At 46.4% G+C, this 23,248-nt stretch overlaps 1 protein-coding gene across 1 annotated transcript in view; it reads left to right on the top strand.

Annotated features, from left to right (window-relative positions):
• Nucleotides 1-622: 622 nt before the first annotated feature.
• The window catches only part of TOM1L1 (target of myb1 like 1 membrane trafficking protein), a 57,893-nt gene continuing 35,267 nt past the window's right edge, over nt 623-23,248 (top strand). Inside the window, exons 1-3 of the mRNA XM_083427523.1 lie at nt 623-1,232; nt 7,981-8,065; nt 12,743-12,821. Coding sequence (XP_083283649.1) covers nt 629-1,232; nt 7,981-8,065; nt 12,743-12,821 — 768 coding nt within the window. The 5' untranslated portion in view covers nt 623-628. The remainder of the gene's footprint in view (nt 1,233-7,980; nt 8,066-12,742; nt 12,822-23,248) is intronic.

The following is a 23,248-nucleotide window of genomic DNA, read 5'->3' as shown; positions in this document are numbered from 1 at the left end:
TAATGGAATACTGAACGGTTTAGTTTATGTAAAATATGCAGGGATTTATTATATGGAAAATGAACCATGGAAAGAGAAGAAGGGAAGTCATTGATATTCTAAGGATGTTTAAATGAGTATTTTAAATTGTAAAACAGAAAATTTAATTAAGAATTATATATTTTTATAAAGGTGAAACCCAGAGGAGGGAAGAAATCAGAGATTTCCCCCAAAGCTGAATTCACCCCATCCTAACCTGTGAATTCTCACATTCCCAAGATGTGTTTTTGATGTTGGGTGATTACCGAAATATAACCTCATGATTCAGCCAGGAATTATGTTGCGAGTAACCAGGGTTTATTGGGGGGGGGGGGGGAGGACACGTCTAAAAGATTCGGAATGAAATGTCTCCACAGCAGTTGGTTAAAATTACTTTCTTTCTTTTGACCCCAAGTGCTCAGAAAAATCTGTCAACACCCTTTCTACAATTTCTACTTTTAGTTACGTATTTTTATTTATTTATCTGATTTGGGATGGGGGACACCTGCTCCCCCCCCCCCGCCCGCTACACCAATGTTAAACCATAACATACGTGATGCGTTTCCAGCATGCAAGCTCAAGCCTGCCCCTTACGGCGGCGTGAGTTCAAATGCCAGGAATCCATCAAACCAGAGCTAACTTGGAAGCCGTCCGGGAAACTTTGGCCGCCGCTTGGAAAGCATGCAGCGGCACTCCTTTCCCGGAAAATTGCGTTAAAAGAGGGGTAGGAGCCGCAGGAAGTCCCACCCCTGCCCCTAGACGAATCCCCTCCGAAAAGCTTGGCGCATTTGCGCGGAGGTTTGCTCCGGATCCGAGGACGCCTTCGGGAAAGGACTGGAGATGCGCGTCTGAAGGAGACTCCGCCCAAGAGGAGCGCAGGCTGGCGACCTTCCCCTTTGCGCCTCTGCGCGGCGGCACCTTCGCTTCCAAGGCTATTCCCTCCCCGCGCGGCGCGTCATCCCCGACGAGGAGCCCGTGGGACGGCGCGGGGCGAGCACCTGGAGGCTGCCGGGCCCCTCCTCCCCTGGCCGGGAAAGGCGTCCCTCCGGCGTGCTGGCTGGCTGGAGCGCCACAAAGCGGGGAGCTCGCCGGCCGGCTGGTGGAGAGAGCGAGCGCGGATTCTTGCTTGGCGCGCCTGGAGACCCGGGACTCGAGCATGGCTTTTGGCAAGAGTCAGAAGGATCCCTTCGGCACAGCCGTGGGGCATCTGATCGGTAAGAAGCGGCATCTTTTCCCCCCTTGCCTCCTCTTCCTGCCAGCCCGTGGGTGGCTGCCCCTGAACTGAGCGGAGTACCAAACTTTCCCAAGGCACCATCCCATTTTCAGACGGGGAGCGCGGGCAGCCGCGCGGTAGCGGAGGCAGCCTTTGCGCGCCGAAGGGCTCAGGTGGCGTCTGCAGGTCTGGAGCCGTTGGGGAGACGCTACCTGCCATTGCCTGCAGTACTAAGCTAGCCTTGCCAGTGGTGTGGCTCGGGGCGAGACAGCGTTCCCATATGGATGTAGGCGGAGAGGGAAAGGATAGTTTCTGCTGCCCTTCCGAGTTCTGGAAACCTAACAGGCTTCTGGGTCAGCGGGGCAGGTAAGGGGATATTCAGCGCTGTGTTTAATGTTTTTGCATCCCCTCCTAGTGAGCGTAGCCAGGATTTATGTTAGGGGGTCCGGACCTCAGTTAAGTATTTTTATTGATTTGGGGGAGCAATTGTCCCCCTTGGCTACACCCATGCCCCCCTCCTATAGATGGAATTGTGTATTACCTGTATGGGCAGGGAGCTTGGCTAGATGGCTTTTGGATTTCCCTTCGGATTCTGCTTCAAATCTGATAGGCCAACTTTGCTGTATTTTTTGGGGGGTGGTGATGGCTTCTGCTCATTTTGCTGAGCTGGTCTCCTGGACTCCTGCCTCAAAGTCCTACTTTAACGGCACTGCTGTACTGGGTGATACACTCGGTTAAACTACAGTACTGTGCTTTTTCAGCTCCTCCAGGTCCATAGAAACCCAAGAGCTACACCAGCTACTCTGGCCCCTCTAGGGGGTTCCAATTCCAGGTCCCTAACCAGTTTGTTTGTTGTTGCCGTGCTAACTAGTCTCCTCCCACCCACTGTGGGAGCTGTCCCATGAGCAAATATCAAGCAGCTGCATTTTATTTATTGCTATTACTTTTCAGAAAATTTATATGCCGCTCAATTGTAAAAGAAAAACGAGCAACCCACCTTAAAGTGATTTACAGAAAAGAACAGAACCATGACATTATCAGTAAAAACTGATATTTGAAACATTCAAACATAATTTAAAAATACTGATTAAAATGCATGTGTTGTTATTGATGAACACTGTATCTTGATGCCAAGATAAGATTCGCCTGCTGAAATTTTGATGACGGAAGTCAGAAAAGCCTCACCAGGAAAGAAAGAGAAATCTTTGATGGCCTTATCTCTGTTTCGGAGGTCAGACATCACTAAGCTTTAGTCAGCCACAGAGGATCAGAAGGTCTCCTTGTTTGGCTCCAGTGAAACAAAACACCACCCAGGTTGCTATTTGTTCAGAATATTTCTTAACAATCCATTATGAATAGAAGCCAAGCTGGTGTGTGCACTGCATTCACACAACGTATAAATGCTGTGTAAAGTTGACAGGCGTGCTTTACTGCATCAGAACACAATAAAGCGAAAAGCAGAATGGGACCCGATCCCAACAACCCCCTACAATCTGAAGTGCCGGGGCAGGTAGTAAAGTCTTTCAGCTTTTTTGATACCTGCGGACTGCAGTCCCAAGCCATGGGGCGCTTTTTACTCATGCTTTTCTTAGGCACTCTGTGTGACAAGTGTGGAGGCTGGAAAATGTGGCGGATTCCCTGCCATTGTTAGACATGTGTGCCTTTCCTTTGAACCAGTGTTCAAAATTAGCCGGTTTTCTTATCCAAATTATATGCCTCCATTATCTGATAATAATGAAGCCAATCTCGCACTTTACTTTTTAGTTTTTCAAAGCTCTGCAATTTCAATTTGTCTCCCTCTTGTTCCAAAATTTCCCAATATTTCGGCCATTTGGCCTCCATATTGAGCTTTTTCTGAGCCTTCGCTTCCATCGGTGACAGCCACCTTGGGGTTTTATTTTCAAGTAGGTCCTTATATCTTATCCAGACATTAAACAATGCTTTCCTGACAATATGATTTTTAAATGCTCTATGTGCTTTGACCTTATCATACCACAAATATGCATGCCATCCAAATACATTATTAAAACCTAAATCCAAAATGTCTGTGTTTTCAAGAAGCAGCCATTCTTTCAGCCAGCAAAAAGCTGCTGATTCATAATAAAGTTTAAAGTTAACTGAGGAGGGGCCAGCCAGATAGGGATGTTGTTACCAACTTAATATGGTAGCAAATGGACCCGCACCTTATTATGGCGCGGGTCCATTTGCTACCATATTAAGTTGGTGACAGACATCTCTATCTGGCTGGCCCCTCCTCAGTTAACCTCTACAACGACCCTGTGAGGTAGGTGAAGGGGCGGTGACTGACCCAAGGTCACCCAGTGAGCTTCGTGACGGAGTGTGGATTTGGACCCTGATCTCCCAACCACTGCACCATGCTGCCTTCCTTGAGTTCTTCTGCTATATCAATTAAGTAGGCAGATAAATATGGGGAAATCAAAATGTCACTTAGAGAAGCATCTGAAATATTTTCCTTGAAGCTTGAGTTTGTCTTATTCTGGATTGCTTTATTTGATGTTTTAATGTGTTGTGAACCGCTTTGAGATTTTCTTCTTTACTATATAAAGTGGTATACTGTAGAAATGAAATGAACAATAATAGTAATAACAATAATAGCTCTCATTGGGGAGGGGGGATGGCACCTAGGCTGTTGTGGTGACCATAACCTAAGGTTTAAGGTGCCATTTGGCAATTAGCTTACACAGTGGTACCTCAGGTTACAAATGCTTCGGGTTACAGACTCCGCTAACCCAGAAGTAAGTACAGTGGTACCTCTGGTTGCGAACGGGATCCGTTCCGGAGGCCCGTTCGCAACATGATAAGCCTGCAATCTGAAGCGCCATATCTGCGCAGGTGCGCGGCATGATTTGGTGCGTATGCACATGCGTGAAGTGTGATTTAGTGCTTCTGCACATGTGTGAGCTGCGAAACCCGGAAGTAACACTTTCCAGTATTTCCGGGTCGCCACGGGACGCAACCTGAAAAAAGTAACATGAAGCAAACGTAACATGAGGTATGACTGTTACTGTACCTTGGGTTAAGAACTTTACCTCAGGATTAGAACAGAAATCGCGCAGCGGCAGCGGGAGGCCCCATTAGCTAAAGTGGTACCTCAGGTTAAGAACAGTTTCAGGTTAAGAATGGACCTCTGGAACAGATTAAGTTCATAATCAGAGGTACCACTGTATATCTGAGTTCCTAACACTGCTTAGGAACCCCTCTCACTTTCTCTCCCTCAGGAACAAGGGAGGAATAAAAGTTCTACATCAGGAATGCCTCCTCTTCTCCAAGAGGCTGCTGGAGAGGCGGTCTTGCGGGGGCTGCCCCCAGGAGACATCAACTTCAGCCTTCAAGGAGCACACCGCTGCAGCAGCGGGTCAGGGGGTGATGCATTCTTTAGAGGCCGGATCTGCTGCCCCTGTGGATTCTGCCTCCCAAGGCAGCAACCCCACCTTGCCTTACGGGTGGGCCGGCTGTGCTTCCTTAACACTGTTGACTTCCAGTTAAGAGCTCAAAATCCACCTGTCAATTCCCCCTTTCCCAAGCCTGTGCGCCTCTCTTCCCTTCATTTGGAATGACTGCAGCCCACGTTCCCTGCTGCCGTGCTCAAAATAATGAATGTTTTGCATGTTGGAATTCCCCGCTTCACTCAGACACATGTGTCGAGTTGGGGGTGGAGGGAAATGCATTCCTTTAGCTGCTCTGGATTTTGAGGATGACGGGAGTGGTTGGAGACTCGCTAAAGGAGTGACTCATTAAGGTCTAAGTGATGCTAGTCAGTTTCAGTCCATTCTTCCCAGAAAAAAAAGTGAGTTTTCCCCTTGTACAGTGGTACCTCGGCTTACAGACGCTTCAGGTTACAGACGCTTCAGGTTACAGACTCCATTAACCCAGAAATAGTACCTCGGGTTAAGAACTTTGCTTCAGGATGAGAACAGAAATGGTGCAGCGGCAGCGGGAGGCCCCATTAGCTAAAGTGGTACCTCAGGTTAAGAACGGTTTCAGGTTAAGAACGGACCTCCGGAACGAATTAAGTTCTTAACCAGAAGTACCACAGTATTATATCAGGGATGGGGAACTTCAGGCACTCCAGATGTTGTTAGGGCTAGAGCTGGGCAATATATGGGTAAATTGTCTCAAACCCGTATGCTGTTCAGGTAGCGATACTGGTTTCAGACATTTGGAGCTGGCGATACATCGCTCCAGCTCACATTGCCTGCAGAAGGCAAAGGCACAGGCAGATGGAGCCTGAGAAGGTTCTGGGAAAAGGTAAAAAGGTAAAGGACCCCTGGATGGTTCAGTCCACTCAAAGGCGACTCTGGGGTTGCAGCACTCATCTCGCTTTCAGGCCGAGGGAGCCGGTGTTTGTCCACAGACAGCTTTCCGGGTCATGTGGCCAGCATGACTAAACCGTTTCTGGCGCAACGGAACACCGTGACAGAAGCCAGAGTGCTTGGAAACACCGTTTACCTTCCCACCACAGTAGTACCTATTTATCTACTTGCACTGGTATGTTTTCAAACTGCTAGGTTGGCAGGAGCTGGGACAGAGCAACGGGAGCTCACCTTCTGATCGGCAGGTACCTTCTCTGGCTCTTCCTGCCTGCTTGCACTGTTGAGGAAGCCCCGATGCTCTTTCGGCTCATGCAAGCTGGAGCGGTATTGGGGCTCACTTAGCTGAGGACCGGGAGGCCTTCTGTCTCCCAGCTGAGCAGTTCAATGAAGCCCCAATGCTCCACCAGCCTACAGGCTTGCTTGTGGGGCTGGGCAATGTATCTTGGCTGCTTCAAAGGTGGGGAGGAAGAAGCAGGCAAGATACAGACATTGTGAAACATCAGCATGTTGTGGTACAGTCATACCTTGGATCCTGAACGCCTTGCAAGTCAAGCGTTTTGGCTCCTGAACGCTGCAAACCTGGAAGTGAGTGTTCCAGTTTGCGAATGTTCTTTGGAACCTGAACGTCAGATGCAGCTTCCGTGGCTTCCGATTGGCTGCAGGAGCTACCTGCAACCAATTGGAAGCTGCGCCTTGGTTTCCGAACGTTTTGGAAGTCAAATGGACTTCCGTAACGGATTCCGTTCGACTTCCGAGGTACCACTGTATTTAGCTGTTGATATAAAAGGTAACTCCTGCCAACCTAGCAGTTCGAAAGCACGTCAAAGTGCAAGTAGATAAATAGGTACCGCTCCAGCGGGAAGGTAAACGGTGTTTCCGTGTGCTGCTGTGGTTTGCCAGAAGCGGCTTAGTCATGCTGGCCACATGACCCAGAAGCTGTATGCCGGATACCTCGGCCAGTAAAGCGAGATGAGCGCCGCAACCCCAGAGTCGGCCACGACTGGACCTAATGGTCAGGGGTCTCTTTACCTTTACCTTTATAAAAGGTAAAGACTGATGTATCACAATCACTGGCGTACGAAGGGGGGGTGGGAGAGCGCTCCCCCCCAGGTACCATTTGGGGAAATGGTCCCATCACGGCCACCCCCTCGGGACGTGCAACCCTGGGACACTTGCCACACCCCCACAGGTGATGCGCCACACCCCCAGGATGCGCGTCAGCCACGCCCCCACCTGTTCTCCGCTCCGGGAGCTGCAGCATGTTGCTCCACCACTGATCAAATGCTGAAAAACAGATCTCGCCCAGCCCTAGTTAAGGCTGATGAGTGCTGAAGTCCCGTGACTTTTAGAGGTCATCTGTGACTGGTTCCCCATCCCTGTATTAACAGAGGCAAAGGTGGAGAGAGTTTCAGTGCCCTTAGGCAGAGGAGGAAGTTTCAGCGAGGGCAGCTAATGTCACCTTTGCAGGATAAACATCACTTGCTAACATTCCTACTTTGCCTAACAGTTATTAATAAAGTTGCAGAAGTCTGGTCCTCCGTTGCAACAGGTCAGCTCAGCCTTCCACAAACTGATGCCCTCTACAGTAGTACGTCTGGTTAAGAACTTAATTCGTTTGGAGGTCCGTTCTTAACCTGAAACTGTTCTTAACCTGAGGTACCACTTTAGCTAATGGGGCCTCCCTCTGCCGCCACATGATTTCAGTTCTCATCCCAAGGCAAAGTTCTTAACCCGAGGTACTACTTCCAGGTTAGCAGAGTCTGTAACCTGAAGCGTTTGTAACCTGAAGTGTTTGTAACCCGAGGTACCACTGTAGATGTTTTTGACTACCACAAACCCTGTCAGCTGCAGCCAGTAAACTGAGTGGTAGTCAAAATACCTGGAGGGCACCACGTTGGGGGAAGATTGTTCTGGCCCTAAGTCTTTGTTTGCTGATATCCAGTAAGCCACTTTCAAAGCATTTCATAGAATCAGAATGCTGGAAGCTGGATATCCTAGGTGTTTCCTGACATTGGCTAACTGGTTTCTTTTGTCTTTTCTTTTTTATAAAGGAAGGAGATTTAAGATTCGGGGTACTTCAGAGGGAATGACCATTTTAAATCAAAACTCTTTATGCCAGTCATTTGAAACAACCAAAATTATATTTCCTGTTTGTTAGGTATAGTGTCTGCATAACTATTTTGGATGGGAAGAGGTATAAATAATACAACAACAACAATCTTTATTACGGTCCAGAGACCCAACAAATCATTACAAAGCAATACACAATTCATACAGCCTACCTCCAGGTTAAACAAGCATTTTGTTCAGAATATAGGGATTATTTGTTCTTACAACCACCAATAAATAATAAAATTATTATTATTATTATTATTATTATTACTCTTTACTGGAAGTAAATCTTTGTCTTTTCAGAAAAGGCTACTTTTGGAGCACTGCAGACAGAAGAGTGGGGTCAGTTCATGCACATCTGTGATATTATCAACACAACTGAGGAAGGGTAAGCTGGTTCATGTTCTGCAGAATTCTCATGGAATTTGGTCTTGCTGATAAGACATATTGGCCTTTCCTGTTAAAAGTCTAATCCTGTTTGTATGACGATAAAGGCACTCCCTACCTCGGTATAAACCCTTTGTCCTCTGTTGTGTATGTGTAATTTTACAATTCGCTCATCTATAAAGCCACATGTGAAGGCAGTAGGGAATCTGATTTCAGTACGTATTTGTTGATGCTTTTACATCTCAAGTTCATGTTTACCGATATATGTTTGTTTATTTAACGAAATTTTTATGCTGTTTGAGCGTAGCGGTTTTTAGAGTTGCTGACTTTCAAACAGTCCCTATAGCTGTGCATTTAACTGAAGCGTGAACAACAGCAATTACACAGGGGGCGTATTTATCGCCATGCTGTCAAAAACTTTGCCTGTGAATTCCTGTTAAAGGCACAGCTACAAAGGCTGGTTTAAAAGTTGGCAACTGTACTGCAAATGCAGCTTTAAAACATGACCCACAAAGTGACCCCAGAATGTCTGGTTCATGACTGTGTGCAGTAGAAGAGAAGAAGAAGAGTTTGGATTTGATATCCCGCCTTTCACTCCCTTTAAGGAGTCGCAAAGCGGCTCACATTCTCCTTTCCCTTCCTCCCCCACAACAAACACTCTGTGAGGTGAGTGGGGCTGAGAGACTTCACAGAAGTGTGACTGGCCCAAGGTCACCCAGCAGCTGCATGTGGAGGAGCGGAGACGCGAACCCGGTTACCCAGATTACGAGACTAATGAGTGCCACAACCCCATAGTTGCCTTTGACTGGACTTAACCGTCCAGCGGTCCTTTACCTTTTACCTTACCTTTGTTTCTCTCACCTGAATGGGTCTATCTGCCAACAACTTCTAATGTCAAATTGGGAGGTGCTTTTGAAATTTAATGTAACGAAGTAGAGAAACTACAGAATTTAGAGGTGGGATCAAGACTGCAATAATGGGAGGCCCATTGGTTCTGCTAAAATCCATGGGATCCTTATTCTTAAAAGGAAGCATGTAAGTGCCTTTTTTAAAAAGAAAAGAAAAGAAAGAATTCCAAAATTTCAGTGTCTTTGCCTGGGGGTAGAGAGGAGGACTGTGTTTTTTTCTACTGTATTTTTTGCTCTATAAGACTCACTTTTTCCCTCCTGAAAAGTAAGGGGAAATGTGTGTGCGTCTTATGGAGCGAATGCAGGCTGTGCACCTATCCCAGAAGCCAGAATAGCAAGAGGGATTGCTGCTTTCACTGCGCAGCGATCCCTCTTGCTGTTCTGGCTTCTGAGATTCAGTGTTTTTTTCTTGTTTTCCTCCTCCAAAAACTAGGTGCATCTTGTGGTCTGGTGCATCTTATAGAGCGAAAAATACGGTAATTCCTATTCTCCCCCCCCCCCCCAGCTTTCACATCTCTATGAGCAGCTGTGCTGCGTGATAAAGGAAGGGGTCATCACAGTTGCAATATTCACATGGGGCAAGCCGGTGGAAGCAGAGAAAGGGTTAATCAGCCCTTTGCTTGTGACTCACATCATGAATGATCCAACACCTTGAGCCCTCCAGCTCTTCCCGAGTTCCAAATAGGACCTTATTCAAATTAGTCACTGACCGTATCTTCAGAAACAATATTCAGACATGGATAGGGGATCTCCACTTAAGCTTATTGGTTGCAAGCGAAGTGCTGTGCTGTTTTCTCGGAACAGCAGAAAGCATCTCGCTACTGGAATGAAGAAACGACGTAGCCAAAGGCTGGTCACTTACAGTGTAATGATGATGATTGTGTGCGTTCCTTGATCCTAACATTCAATTTGGATGAGCAACAAAGACATCCACTGTAAAGAGAAGAGTCATCGGTGGCAGTCGGTTGTGCTCAGTCAGCATGAGCTAAAAGCAACAGGCTTTCTTCCCAGAGAAAACTCAGCCCTTGTAACATGGGAGTCCTTATCTTAAGACAGGGACGGGGTGCCTGGAGCCATCAAGGCGTCGCTGTACTACAACTTCCATAATTTCTGAGCAGTGGCCACGTTGGCAGTGCACTCCTTTGACCCAACATTTGCTCTTGTAACGCAACATGGGGGGGGGGGGGGACGAAGAGCGCTGCCAGTGTTAGAAATGCATGTGTTGTGTTCATCTGTATGGAAAATGTAACCCCTGTGTTTATTGTAAAATTCTCATGAGGGGGGAGCAAAGGTTTCTCCATACTTTTCCTCCTTCGCCTCACTCCCATAGCATGGATTTATGAATAAGGTAAAGGACCCCTGGACGGTGAAGTCCAGTCAAAGGTGACTATGGGGTTGTGGCACTCATCTCGCTTTTCAGGCCGAGGGAGCTGGAGTTTGTCCGCAGACAGCTTTCTGGGTCATGTGACCAGCATGACTAAGCCGCTTCTGGTGCAACGGGACACTGTGACAAAAGCCAGAGTGCATGGAAATGCCGTTTACATTCCCACTACAGTGGTACCTATTTATCTGCTTGCACTGGTGTTCTTTCGAACTGCTAGGTTGGCAGAAACTGGGACAGAGCAACGGGAGCTTCCTCTGTCACGGGGATTCAAACTGCCAACCTTCCGATCGGCAAGCACAAGAGGCTCAGTGGTTTAGACCACAGCGCCACTCGCTCCCATGGATTTATAAATATGGTGGAAAGCAATACCCCACCCCATCACTCAATAGTGCATCCACCTATGAGGTGGAGTGTACTTGTTTATCTGCTAGCATGTGAGGAAAAAAATATCTAGATTGTTTTGAAGCCTCCTATAATTAGACTGGAAGAGAGCCAAGAAGCTGATGTGAACACCCTTAGTCTTTCACAATTTGCCACAGGATTTTTGATAGGGTAATCTAGTGCTATTAGTGTTTGGGCTCAGATAATGGGTGAGACTATTTAGGCAGTGGCCTCATCTTCTCGGTTTAAGAAAAGGTTTGAGGATCTGACGTGAAAACAGAGGAGGCGGCAATAAAACAATCTCCTTTGAGTCTCTGGCTCCACTGTGCAATATTTAAATACTAAGCTGTTGCTGCTGCTGCTAAATTTTGCTTATAAATGGAGCACATTGAAGTGCTAGATGGGGTAGAAAGAGAGGAATGTTTTGGGGGGAATTCAGTTCAGGGTCGGGGGAAGTTTCGCATTGTACGATACAAAGAGAATTCTTGTTTGAAAGTTTTGTAACCCGCTCTGAGATCTGTGGATGGCGGGCAGGCTAAAAATGCTTTTAAATAAATGAACAAATCTCTGCGGTTGGTTTATCAGCTGCAAAAATAGTATGGGCTGCTGCTTTGTGTGTTTGGAGTCACATGAAAGGTGAGATTGTTGCTTTCAGGATTCAGTGACTGTAATTTGTTTTTACTGATTTTAATACCAAATTTAAACTTCTTGTAATTTGCCTTGGGACCTGCTGGTGAAGGGTGGATAGTAAACTGAATAATAATAATAATAATAATAATAATATCTCCCCAGGTTCCAGCATTCGATCATACTCAAGCATGACCAAGAGATAGCATGACCATTGATTATGCAGTTGAAGCAGTCAGGGTATGAGGATAGGAGCAGGATCCATTGACCAAGACTGGGGGACACTGGAAGCCATGTGGAACAGAGGGAGTTCCCACTGAAATGTGTCTCCCATATAAGTGGGGGTTTACTTTCTCCCATATAAGTGGGATGGAGTTAATTAATTAATTACGGTGGAACCTCAGGTTGTGAACGTGATCCGTGCAGGAGGCACGTTAACAACCAGCAGCGCTGCATCTGCGCATGTGCGGGTTGCGATTTGGCGCTTCTGCGCATGTGCAAAGCATGATTTAGTGCTTATGCGCATGCGCGATTTCTGAAACCTGAAAGTAACCCATTCTGGTACTTTTGGGTTCAGTGCGGTGCACAACCTGAAAACACGTAACCTGAAGCGTCCGTAACCTGAGGTACCACTGTACTTGGTTTTATCTCTACCCTGCCTGTAATCCAACCAGACCCCATGGTGGTTTTTCGTGTTTCTAGAGAAAAATAAAGCATTGCAACTGGGTACCCTCTAGGGACATGGGTGGCGCTGTGGGTTAAACCACAGAGCCTAGGACTTGCCGATCAGAAGGTCGGCGGTTCGAATCCCCGCGACGGGGTGAGCTCCCATTGCTCAGTCCCTGCTCCTGCCAACCTAGCAGTTCGAAAGCACATCAAAGTGCAAGTAAATAGGTACCGCTCCGGTGGGAAGGTAAACAGCGTTTCCGTGTGCTGCTCTGGTTTGCCGGAAGCAGCTTAGTCATGCTGGCCACATGACCCAGAAACTGTATGCCGGCTCCCTCAGCCAACAAAGTGAGATGAGCGCCGCAACCCCAGAGTCGGCCACAACTAGACCTAATGGTCAGGGGTCCCTTTACCTTTACCTTTTTACCCTCTAGGAAATGTGAGAAAAACCTGCCTACCGCCCTAGATCCTGGGTGACCAAGGATTCTGAACATCCATTTGTTCACACTTTGCAGGGTATCTCTACACACAGCCCACCTGTCACGAAGACAGTAATCTGGCTGCTGCTGAAATACAGTGCATTATTTCAGTTTTATCTGGATTTTCTTCCACGCAAACAGTGGCTGCAGTCTTTATCTCTCTGGCTGGTGTTGCAGGGCAAACAGCCTGTTAAGTCATTGCTTTTATCTGGTTTCCTTTCTTTTAATTGCAGACCCAAGAATGCGATCAGAGCACTAAGGAAAAAGCTTTCCAAAAACTGCAACCATGTTGAGATTCGTCTGACGCTCTCCGTAAGTATGATACTCTTGATCCTCATAAAAAAAAGTCTGCTAAGCACAGAAGGGGACACATTGGATTTCTCTGGATCACAGCCCAGGGAGGAATCTGTTTGAGCAGAACATTTTACTAAACAACAGCAACAATTTTCCTGACACACCAAACATGAACTTCGGGGGAAGGCGGTGCTCATTTTCTGGGTCATGTTTAGGTGAATGTCATCTGGATCCTTGTCTGGGGTTTCTGAGCACTATTCTTTATGGACAGAGGTCAATTGTTCTTCACCGTTGGAGATTGTCCAACAGATTAACCTCTGCTTTCCACCTTCAGGGCTTGCGGGGGGAGGGTTGAGCCAATATTATGAAGAAGACAACCAATGGCATCTGGACATAAGTTTTTGCTCATCATCCAGTGCCTCACCTGGGTTCTACCAGGGGCCACCTTCTTCTTCTTCTTCTTCTTCTTCTTCTTCTTCCTCCTCCTCCTCCTCCTACTACTACTACTCGGTGATTACTCATAGCCAAGTAACATTATCTTCCATGAACACGGTCTTAACACTGAGTCTGTAAGTGACTTTGGAGGCCAGTTCTGGATCCACACATCCTTCCACAGTGGGGACAGAGGTTTCCAGGCAGGAGTTGATCAGGGTTTGCCAAGTGTGCCTTCCTCTTGGCATGTTTCTCCCTTGCGTCCTGAGTTCGAGTATCTTCAAAGCCCATGACACCTTTGATAAAGGCTGCTCTCCAATTGGAGCGCTCGCAGGCCAGTGTTTCCCAGTTGTCAGTGTTTATGCTGCTTTTTTTTTTTTTAGATTTGCCTTGAGAGAGTCTTTAAACCTCTTTTGTTGACCACCAGCATTACACTTTCCATTTTTAAGTTCGGAATAGAGTAGTTGCTTTGGAAGACGATAATCAGGCATCCGCACAACATCACCAGTCCAATGAAGTTGATGTTGAAGAATCGTTGCTTTGACACTGGTGATTTTTGCTTCTTCCAGTACACTGGCATTAGTTTGCCTGTCTTCCCAAGTGATGTGTAAAAATTTTTGGAGACTTAGTTGATGGAATCTTTTGAGGAGTTGAAGATGGCATTTATAAACCAGGCACCACCACTATTCCTTCCAAGGTGTGAGCACTGCTTCATTGTAACCTGGGCAGGTGGTGTTGGGTCTAGAAACATGTTTGGGACCTGAATCTCCCACACTACATGGTTGCTGGACAGGGGAAGGCCTCTCAGCCATGGGCAGTCCTCATAACTCACCTCATCACCCACAGGCACCTCATAAAATGGTATTTAGCATGTTACTCAGAAAATTGCTTCTTGGTTTTCCTTTTTGAATTAACGCACTCCGGTTAAAGACTGGTTAAGAAGGGAAAGAGTAGCATCTTATTCAGTGTTGTGTTATTCCAATGGCATTTTCCACTTTTACAAAGTGGAATATGCGATTCAGTATTCATTAGTGCAAAATAAAGTCCGTTATGGCATGTGTTCTTAACCGTACACAAACACTGATGGCTTCTAACCAGAGGTAGGGGGAGAGGTATTGAAATCACAGAATAAAGGTCACTCGATCAGAGCAAGCTAGATACTGTCTTTTATTTTGATCGACAAACTTTGGAGTTGCATAGATCTCTGTTTGTGGTTTGCCATTCAAGAGAGGCTTTGGAAACAACAGCAAAGAGTCTTGTGGTGAAATAAAGGTTCACAAATGTATCATGGAATAAGCTTTTGGAGAGAGAGAGAGAGAGAGAGAGAGAGAGAGCGCATGTTTGAGCCAAGTCACGATGTGTACTTGCTTATCTGCAGTCTTGTGTTGAAGAAAAATGAGTTGTGACAGAGGCTTAATGAGATGGGGATTAAAATGAAACAGTAGACATTGTAAATGGTATCACATGAACAATTGTGTGTCTTCCTGCTTGCCCCACCTCAAAAAGGAATGAAAGAGCAACTAAAAAAAATCAAGGATAGCATTTTCCCCCCAGAAATAATAGGATTAAACAGGGAGAAGGCTTGGTTAACTAATGTAAAAGAGAATGGAGACAGTTGGCATGGAAAGAATGAGTCGGAAACAGTATCTCCCTTTCAAAATACAACTCAGGATTATTTATTGAAGCAGTTAGAGCATTTTATGATGAGTAAAGGATAAGCTTAGTTATACAATTGGTAGTTAACTTACGCCATCGATTGCCCCCAGGGTGTTATAAGGAAATGGCATGGAATTTCTAAAGGATTAATGGAATGTTTCGGAGAAATGGGAATATTGGGAGGTGCAAACTAACACTGCAACCTGTGTGTTACCAGCAACAGGCAACAAATAACAGGAGATGGCTGTCCCTGTCAAATGTTGGTTATGACTTCTTGGATGTTCAGAAGTACTTCCAGTTCAGATGGATCATTGTTCTGACCCAGAATCACATTGCTTGTGGGTATGTTGACCTCCCATTTCTGCCCAGGATCTAATCTAGGTCAGTGATGTCAAATGGTGATATGGGTTAGACTGTTGGGTGCCATAGGAAGCAGTCCATTGGTTTAAACTTACATAACTTAATATGTAAGCAGAAATGTGTGACTCCTTTTTGTTTTTGTTTTGTTTCCAAACGTCAGCCAGTGCAAAAGTGACTTGGCAGTTCTTGTATGCAGTTACCTTGTTGGTCACGGCGTATTATGCTGCTGCTGTGGAATTTGTGGAATTCGTTTTGCAAAAACATTATTACCATAAGCTAGGAAGTCATTAGGGCAAACAGGTGATTCATAGTGCTCTGTTACCAGTTAAGCTGCATGAATATGAATCGCCCCAAAGTGTTTTGGTGTTCAGGTTCTTTATCCAGAAGCGGCAGAACGTCAGAGACGGGATGAATTGAGTATGGTTCTGAATGAATACCTCTCCCCTTATTTTGCAGCCATGTTCCTATTGAACTTGAAAACATTCTGAAAGCATGTAAAGGTTTGCTGGCAAAGGTTCTGGACTGGGTCTCGTTCTAGGTTTCACAGAGCTTTTTATCCTGTTTTCCCTCTGTGTTGATATTGTGGCTCTGAGTGATAGAGGATGTCTGTTTCAGCAGAGCTCAGTTGCTTAGAGCATGGTGCTGATAATACCAAGGTTGTAGGTTCGATTGCCGTTTGGGACAGCTGCATATTCCTGCATAGCAGCTGGTTAGAGTAAATAATCCTCAGGGTCTCTTCCAGCTTTACGATTCTATGATTTAATTCAGCAGGACACCATGACAGAAACCAGAGCACACAGAAACACCATTTACCTTCCTGCTGCAGGGGTACCTATTTATCTACTTGTACTGGTATGCTTTGGAACTGCTAGGTTGGCAGGAGCTGGGACAGAGCAACGGAAGCTCACCCCATTGAGGGGATTCGAACCGCCGACCTTCCAATCAGCAAGCCCAAGAGGCTCCATGGTTTCGACCACAGTGCCACCCATGTCCCTCCTCTGTTAAAGTAGCCAGTGCATCACCTTTTATCTGTCCTTTGTGTTAAAGTCAACAGAGGTCTGTTAAGATGTTTTATCTGATGAAAATGTAGAGAAAACTCCATTGGCAATTTTTTTTTACTCCATGGTAGCTGGCACCTCAAAATTAAGTGGAGACATTGGAGCCAACTCCCAGCAGCCTTGGGGGCTTCAGCCCCCCCCCCGAATAAAATATTTGAGGGGTCGAGTCCAAACAAAGTTGGTGGGCATTCCATTCAAATTGGGTGTGTGCACTGCATCATGTGATTGATTATGAGGGGCGGGGCTTACCTGGGCCCCCACAATGTTTTATTCAAGTTGTACCCCTGTGTGGAGATGCTACAGATTCATCTACCCTGCTAAAAGTCTCCCATCAGTATAGTCCAGCATGGTCAATCATGAAATATGTGATGTCCTGTCATCATCCCCAAATAATAATCTGCTCTTGTAAAGACTAGTAGATTTATTGTATCCTAAGCTGTTGTGGAGTGGAGCCTTCAAGGCATGAAGAGTCCATATGAACTGGGTCTTGCTCATTCACTGTCTTGACAGCTCTGAGGAGTAAAAAACTGGTGCAGACTAGAGAATGGTCTGCAGACACATGAGATCAACACCCTGCTGACGCTAAGCAGGTCTGGATCTGGTCAGTACTTGGATGGGAGACTGCATGGAAACAACATGTAATAGCACCACTCTATTCTGCCTCGGTCTGACCACACTTGGAATACTGTGTCCAGTTCTGGGCACCACAGTTTAAGAAGGATGTTGACAAGCTGGAACGTGTACAGAGGAGGGCGACCAAGATGTTCAGGGGTTGGAAACCAAGACTTATGAGGAACACTTGAAGGAGCTGGGTATATTTAGCCTGGAAAAGAGGAGATACGATAACCACCTGTTATCGTAAGAGCTGTTTGATGGTGGAACAGTCTCCCTCAGGAGGTTCTGGACTTTCCTTCCTTGGAGGTTTTAAAGCAGAGGTTGGACGGCCATCTGTCATGGATGCTTTAGCTGAGATTCCTGCATTGCAGGAGGTTGGACTAGATGACCCTTGGGTCCCTTCCAACTCTTACGATTCTATGTTGCCTTTGGTTCCATGATAAAAGAAAGGCAGGATTCTGCCCGGACACTGAGGTCCAGCGCTGAGGGCCTTCTGGCGGTTCCCTCGCTGTGAGAAGCCAAGTTACGGGGAACCAGGCAGAGGGCCTTCTCAGTAGTGGCACCTGCCCTATGGAACGCCCTCCCACCAGATGTCAAAGATAAAAACAACTATAGTGGTACCTCGGGTTAAGAACTTAATTCGTTCTGGAGGTCTGTTCTTAACCTGTAACTGTTCTTAACCTGAGGTACCACTTTAGCTAATGGGGCTTCCCGCTGCTGCCATGTCGCCGCCGCACGATTTCTGTTCTCATCCTGAAGTAAAGTTCTTAACCCGAGGTACTATTTCTGCATTAGCGGAGTCTGTAACCTGAAGCGTCTGTAACCCGAGGTACCACTGTACCAAACTTTTACAAGACATCTGAAGACAGCCCTGTGTAGGGAAGCTTTTAATGTTTAATAGACTATTGCATTTTATTATTTTGTTGGAAGCCACCCAGAGTAGCTGAGGAAACCCAGCCAGAAGGGTGGGGTATAAATAATAAATTATTATTAATTATTATTATTATTATTATTAAATAAAATACAAATAAGTTCAGAAAGTCTGATGCTGTGCCCTAGCCCAGAATCCACATTATCACCTAAGCTTTTGGTTGTGTGGAATATAAGAACCAATATAGGTGTAAACAGGATATGTCTGTTAGCCTTCCGGGAGAGTAGACAGTTCCCCTGTGTATTCTGTGCTTAAGCACCTTCTACAGCATAGGCTGATTGTCATGCATGCATGACTGCGATTGCTGTTTGCATATTCTGAGTTGCTTCCTGTATCTTGTTGCACAAGGCCATTAGCAGCAGAGGTGAGCAGATAAATTAGGTTGATAGGTGATCGACTTTGGTCAGGCATCAGCTAGGTTGCCCCGGGGCTGACACCCTGGGTTGGGGAGACATCTCAAGTTGCCTGAATACTTGTTTCCGGCATCCCTCCCCCCCCCCCCGCCTGCTCCTTCGCAACCCTGAGTCACACAGTATTGCATACTTTGGTTCCTTGGTGTGCGTGTTTGCCTAGCAGAAACAGCTCGGGTTTCCACTTGGCATGCAGGTTTTGTGTCAGATTTTTCATTTCATTTCTGTTTACCATCCCTGGGAGCTGAGCGTTCTCTGTTCCAGTCGGTCGGAAAAGCTGTGATAACAGGACACCGGGCTTTGAGGTGTTTTATCTAATAATTCGTTCTGCAAACTTAAGGTTTCTCCTCCGTTCAAGGTTTTTTGTTGCTGTTGTGGGAAGAAGCGTCGTCATGCATATGTTCCTGTTGTTGCAGGAGTTGCAGATAACATCCCTGACCTACTGCAAATGGATTCTGTTTGCTTATGGTAAAGAATATTGGCAGCTAACACAAAACAGCTAGAAGCATTTTCTTCTCCCGCTCTGCTCCAAGCTTTTAATTTGTGGATGTGTCAAAGCCAGGAATCTGGAGGCCAGCTGAAAACAGAGGATGAAGTTTGAGAAGATACCGTATTTTTTGCTCTATAGGATGCACTTTCCCCCCTCCAAAAATGAAGGGGAAATGTGTGTGCGTCCTATGGAGTGAATGCAGGCTTTCGCTGAAGCCTGGAGAGCGAGAGGGGTCAGTGCGCACTGACCCCTCTCGCTCTCCAGACTTCAGGCAGCTATCCGCAAGCCTTCGGAGCGCTCCAAAGGCTTGCGGATAGCAGCCTGCAGCCTGCAGCCCAGGGAGTGCAGCGCCAACTCCCGCTTCGCTCCCTGGGCTTCAGGCAGCTATCCGCAAGCCTTCTGAGCATGGAGGGAGTTCCCGTCGGGCTCCGAAGGCTTGCGGATAGCAGCCTGTTCTGGGGGCTGGGGTCAGGGGAAGCTCAGGCTTCCCCAGCCCCGTGGCTAAAAATGAAGCCAAGACAGCGAGTGGGATCCAAAAAAAATAAAAATAAAATCTTTATTTCCCCCACTAAAAACTAGGTGCGCCCTGTGGTCTGGTGCGCCCTATGGAGCGAAAAATATGGTAGTTCTGTGGTGGAGCAAAGCCCAGCAAAGGCAAACTGAGTAAGGAAAGTGCAGAGCGATTTGCCAACCAAATGTTTCAGTTCTCACCTGACCTGGAGGCAGTGGCGTAGCGTGGGGGGTGCAGGGGGGGCGGCTGCACCGGGCACAACATCTGGGGGGGCGCGCGCTCGCACTCGCAGCTCTCTGCCCCTACCTGGCTCACTCACTCTCTCTCACTGCAGTGCTGGCTGTGCGAATCCGATCCGAGCCGCCGGGTCGCCGCCCATTGTGGAGGGGGGGTGCCAGGCATGCGGTGCGGTGCGGAGAAAGAGCGAGGGACTATCTGGGGGAGGGACAGTGCAGCGGGAGGGCGCAAATTACTTGCCTTGCCCCGGGTTAGGGGGCGCAAATTACTTGCCTTGCCCCGGGTGCTGACAACCCACGCTACGCCACTGCCTGGAGGGGTTCCCACCAGGCTGGGGGAAGTTTAGGCTGTAAGCCAGATGAGGGTGCCCTTGGGAGAGAAAACATAAAATGCTCAGTATTTTACAGGCCTCCCAAGCTGTCTGACGGGTTGCAGCCTCTATGCCCAGAAGAATGGAAGTTTTATAGCCCTGTAGGGTCTGATCTGCCTTTAGGCAAGGCTGTTGGTGGTGAAAGTTGATGTGAAACTGTAATCCACATCCCTTCCTACACTGCACGATGTGTGCAAGAAAAGCAGATCGGTGTCAGAATCCATGTGGAAATTCTGTCCCTGTATGAATATATAATAATGATAATTAATAATAATAATCATATTTCATTTATACGCCACCCATCTGGCTGGCTTTCCCAAGCCACTCTGGGCTGCTTCCAAGACATAAAATCATAATAAAACATCAAACATTAATTGTAACAATCTGATCCAATGTAAAAGTCACAATAACTTTAAACCATTTATATCAAACAAAGCAACATTCAACAATCCATCAGAATCTAATAGTAAATGGTAAAATTAAACAGCAGATAATAATTAAACAGTTCACAATGCATAATCACAATGCATAAAATAACACAAAAGATACAAATCACAATGCATAAAATAACACAAATCACAATGCATAAAATAACACAAAAGATACAAAACCATGTAAAAGGATCAAATTGAGAAACAAAGAAGCACAACTTATAAAATATATACAGTGGAACCTTGGTTCTCGAATGCCTTGGTACTCAAACATTTCGGCTCCTGAATGCTGAAAACTCAGAAGTAAGTGTTCCTGTTTCCGAACGTTTTTTGGAAGCTGAACATCTGATGCAGCTGTCGGCTGTTGCTTCCGGGGTGCCTGCGCCAATCGGAAGCCGCACCTTGGTTTTCGAACGTTTTGGAAGTTGAGCAGACTTCCAGAACAGATTATGTTTGAGAACCAAGGTACCACTGCATATATATCCCTGAACTGCTCTATTCTCTGCTGCTGCTCTCAAAGTCATAGTCTGGGAAGGGCTAGTTGGGGCAAGGCAGGTGGAAAAGCCATTGCCTTATGAGGAACAGAAAGTCTCTCTCCACTGCCCAGTGATTAAAACAATGACAGGGTCTTCTCTGTGGTGGTTCCTGGCACCTACTGGAACCACCGTGGTCTTTTTCCTTGAAATAAAAGGCAGTGTAAATGTAACAAAAATGAATAAGTACAGTGGTACCTCTGGTTAAGAACTTAATTCATTCTGGAGGTCCGTTCTTAACCTGAAACTGTTCTTAACCTGAAGCACCACTTTAGCTTGTGCCGCCACCGCACAATTTCTGTTCTCATCCTGAAGCAAAGTTCTTAACCTGAGGTAATATTTCTGGGTTAGCGGAGTCTGTAACATGAAGCATATGTAATCCGAGGTACCACTGTAGTAGTTTTAGGCTGTGTTAGAAACTCAGATATATAAGTTAGGTGCCAAATGGCGCCTTAAATCTGGGTTACGGTCGCCACAATGGAATATCTATTCACCAGGGGGTTGTTGTAGATGACCCTCAGGGTCCAGTTCAATGCCAGGGGCGGAGGAAGGGGGGTGCTGTGGGGGCGGGCTGCCCCGGGTGTCACCACTGGCATATACCTTATTTATATACCTTATATATAGCAAAGGGAAGTCTATAGCAATTAGGTAAATTTGAATCTAGTCCATTATGTAATAGGTTTATGTTACAAAATGAATATGGATTTTGAATTTGATGTTTGTAATTCTTTTTCGGTTTTGGAATAAACTTTTTATAAAAAAGGAAATGGTACTAACTATGCACAAAGGCAGAGATTTTTAAACTGTGGGCACCAACCTGACACCCAAAAATCTCTGTGTAGTTGGACCCGTGCCAGTAGCAAAATTAGCCAAGCACCTGGAGAACTTCAAACACTGGATGTATGTGAAGATAGCTTAATATGTATACATTTAGGAAACCGCTTCTTGGATGGGGTTTTACAGTTCCCAAGGTCCAGGATCTGTTTTATACAGTATAGAAGCAAGAGCTACCCAGTCGAGAAATATCTCTTTTAGGCAACGTAATAAGGAATACAGCTTTTAGGCCACAAGGCAGCTGCTTAATAGTTAACCTCGTTTCGTATTAATCGACTCTGGGTGTGTCAAACCTGTTTTTATGAGAAGCTCCTGGTTTCGTGTGTCGATAAAACAACCTGCCAGGTATACAAGAGCCTTAATAGTTCCCTGGACTTTGGCCAGTGGAACATCTGCATGGTGGAAATGCAAGAGCTAATTGAAGGGTCAGGGTACTGCTGGTCTTCACGAAGAAGATCTTCAGGAGTTCAGCATCTGCCCACACAGATCTGATTTCAGAGATCCGGGTATCAGTAGTGTTGCGACTTTCCCAAGAGAGGTTGTACAATCTCCATAATTACTGAGTAGTAGGCCCGGCAGAATTACCAGGGTTTTCTGTTGTAGGATATGGGTGGGATTGCAGGTTAAGTCACCTTGTAAATCCCACAAATGCATTCCACTCTGGGGAACAGCTGCATATAAAGTGGGGCCCATAACTGCAAGTCTAGGTGTGGGGAAAACACCTTCCAGTTAGCCACACACACTACCCTCTTTTTAATGAGCAGAAGTTTATAGACTCTAAGCCTGCTTCGTTTTTCCCAGATTGAAATGGATGAGGTTTACCTTTTTAACCTTTAGAAGACATCTGAAGCTTTCGAAGGTTTCATGTACAGTGGAACCTCGGGTTTTGATCGTTTCGGAAGTCAAACATTCCGGCTTTTGAATGCCAAAAACCCAGAGGTACCGTATTTTTCGCTCTATAAGACGCACCTTTTCCCTTCCAAAAATTATGGGGAAATGTGTGTGCGTCTTATGGAGCGAATGCAGGCTCCGTGGCTTCAGCGAAAGCAATGCGAAGCCTCTGAAGCGCAGCAGGAGCGCTCCCGCCGCACTCCAGAGGCTTCACGTTGCTTTCGCTGAAGCCTGGAGAGCAAGAGGGATTGGTGCGCACCGATCCCTCTTGCTCTCCTGGCTTCGCTGGAGAAGCGCTGCACAGCTTTCCCTCTCTGCGCAGCGCCCCTTCAGCGAAGCAGGAGGAGAAATGGAAGGGGCTTGATTTCTCCTGCCGCTTCGCTAAAGGAGTGCTGCGCAGAGAGGGAGAGAATTCCCCCCCCCCCTTGTTCTCCTCCTCTAAAACTAGGTGCGTCTTATGGCTGGGTGCGTCCTATTGAGCGAAAAATACAGCAACTGCTTCGGTTTTTGAATGATTTTCGGAAGCTGAATATGCCACTTGGCTGCCATTTTGAGTTTTTGGTTTTCTAACTTTTCGGAAGTCAAAGGGTCTTCCCAGATGGATTATGTTCGAAAATCAAGGTTCCTTTGTATTAGTATGTTTCTATATATGTTGGAAGCCACCCAGAGTGGCTGGGTCAATGCAG

This window comes from Podarcis tiliguerta (assembly GCF_965153285.1).
Source record: "Podarcis tiliguerta genome assembly, chromosome: 2".
Taxonomy (NCBI): Eukaryota; Metazoa; Chordata; class Lepidosauria; order Squamata; family Lacertidae; genus Podarcis; species Podarcis tiliguerta.
The sequence above is the reverse complement of the archived record's forward strand: the minus strand, read 5'-3'. Positions and strand labels throughout refer to the sequence as shown.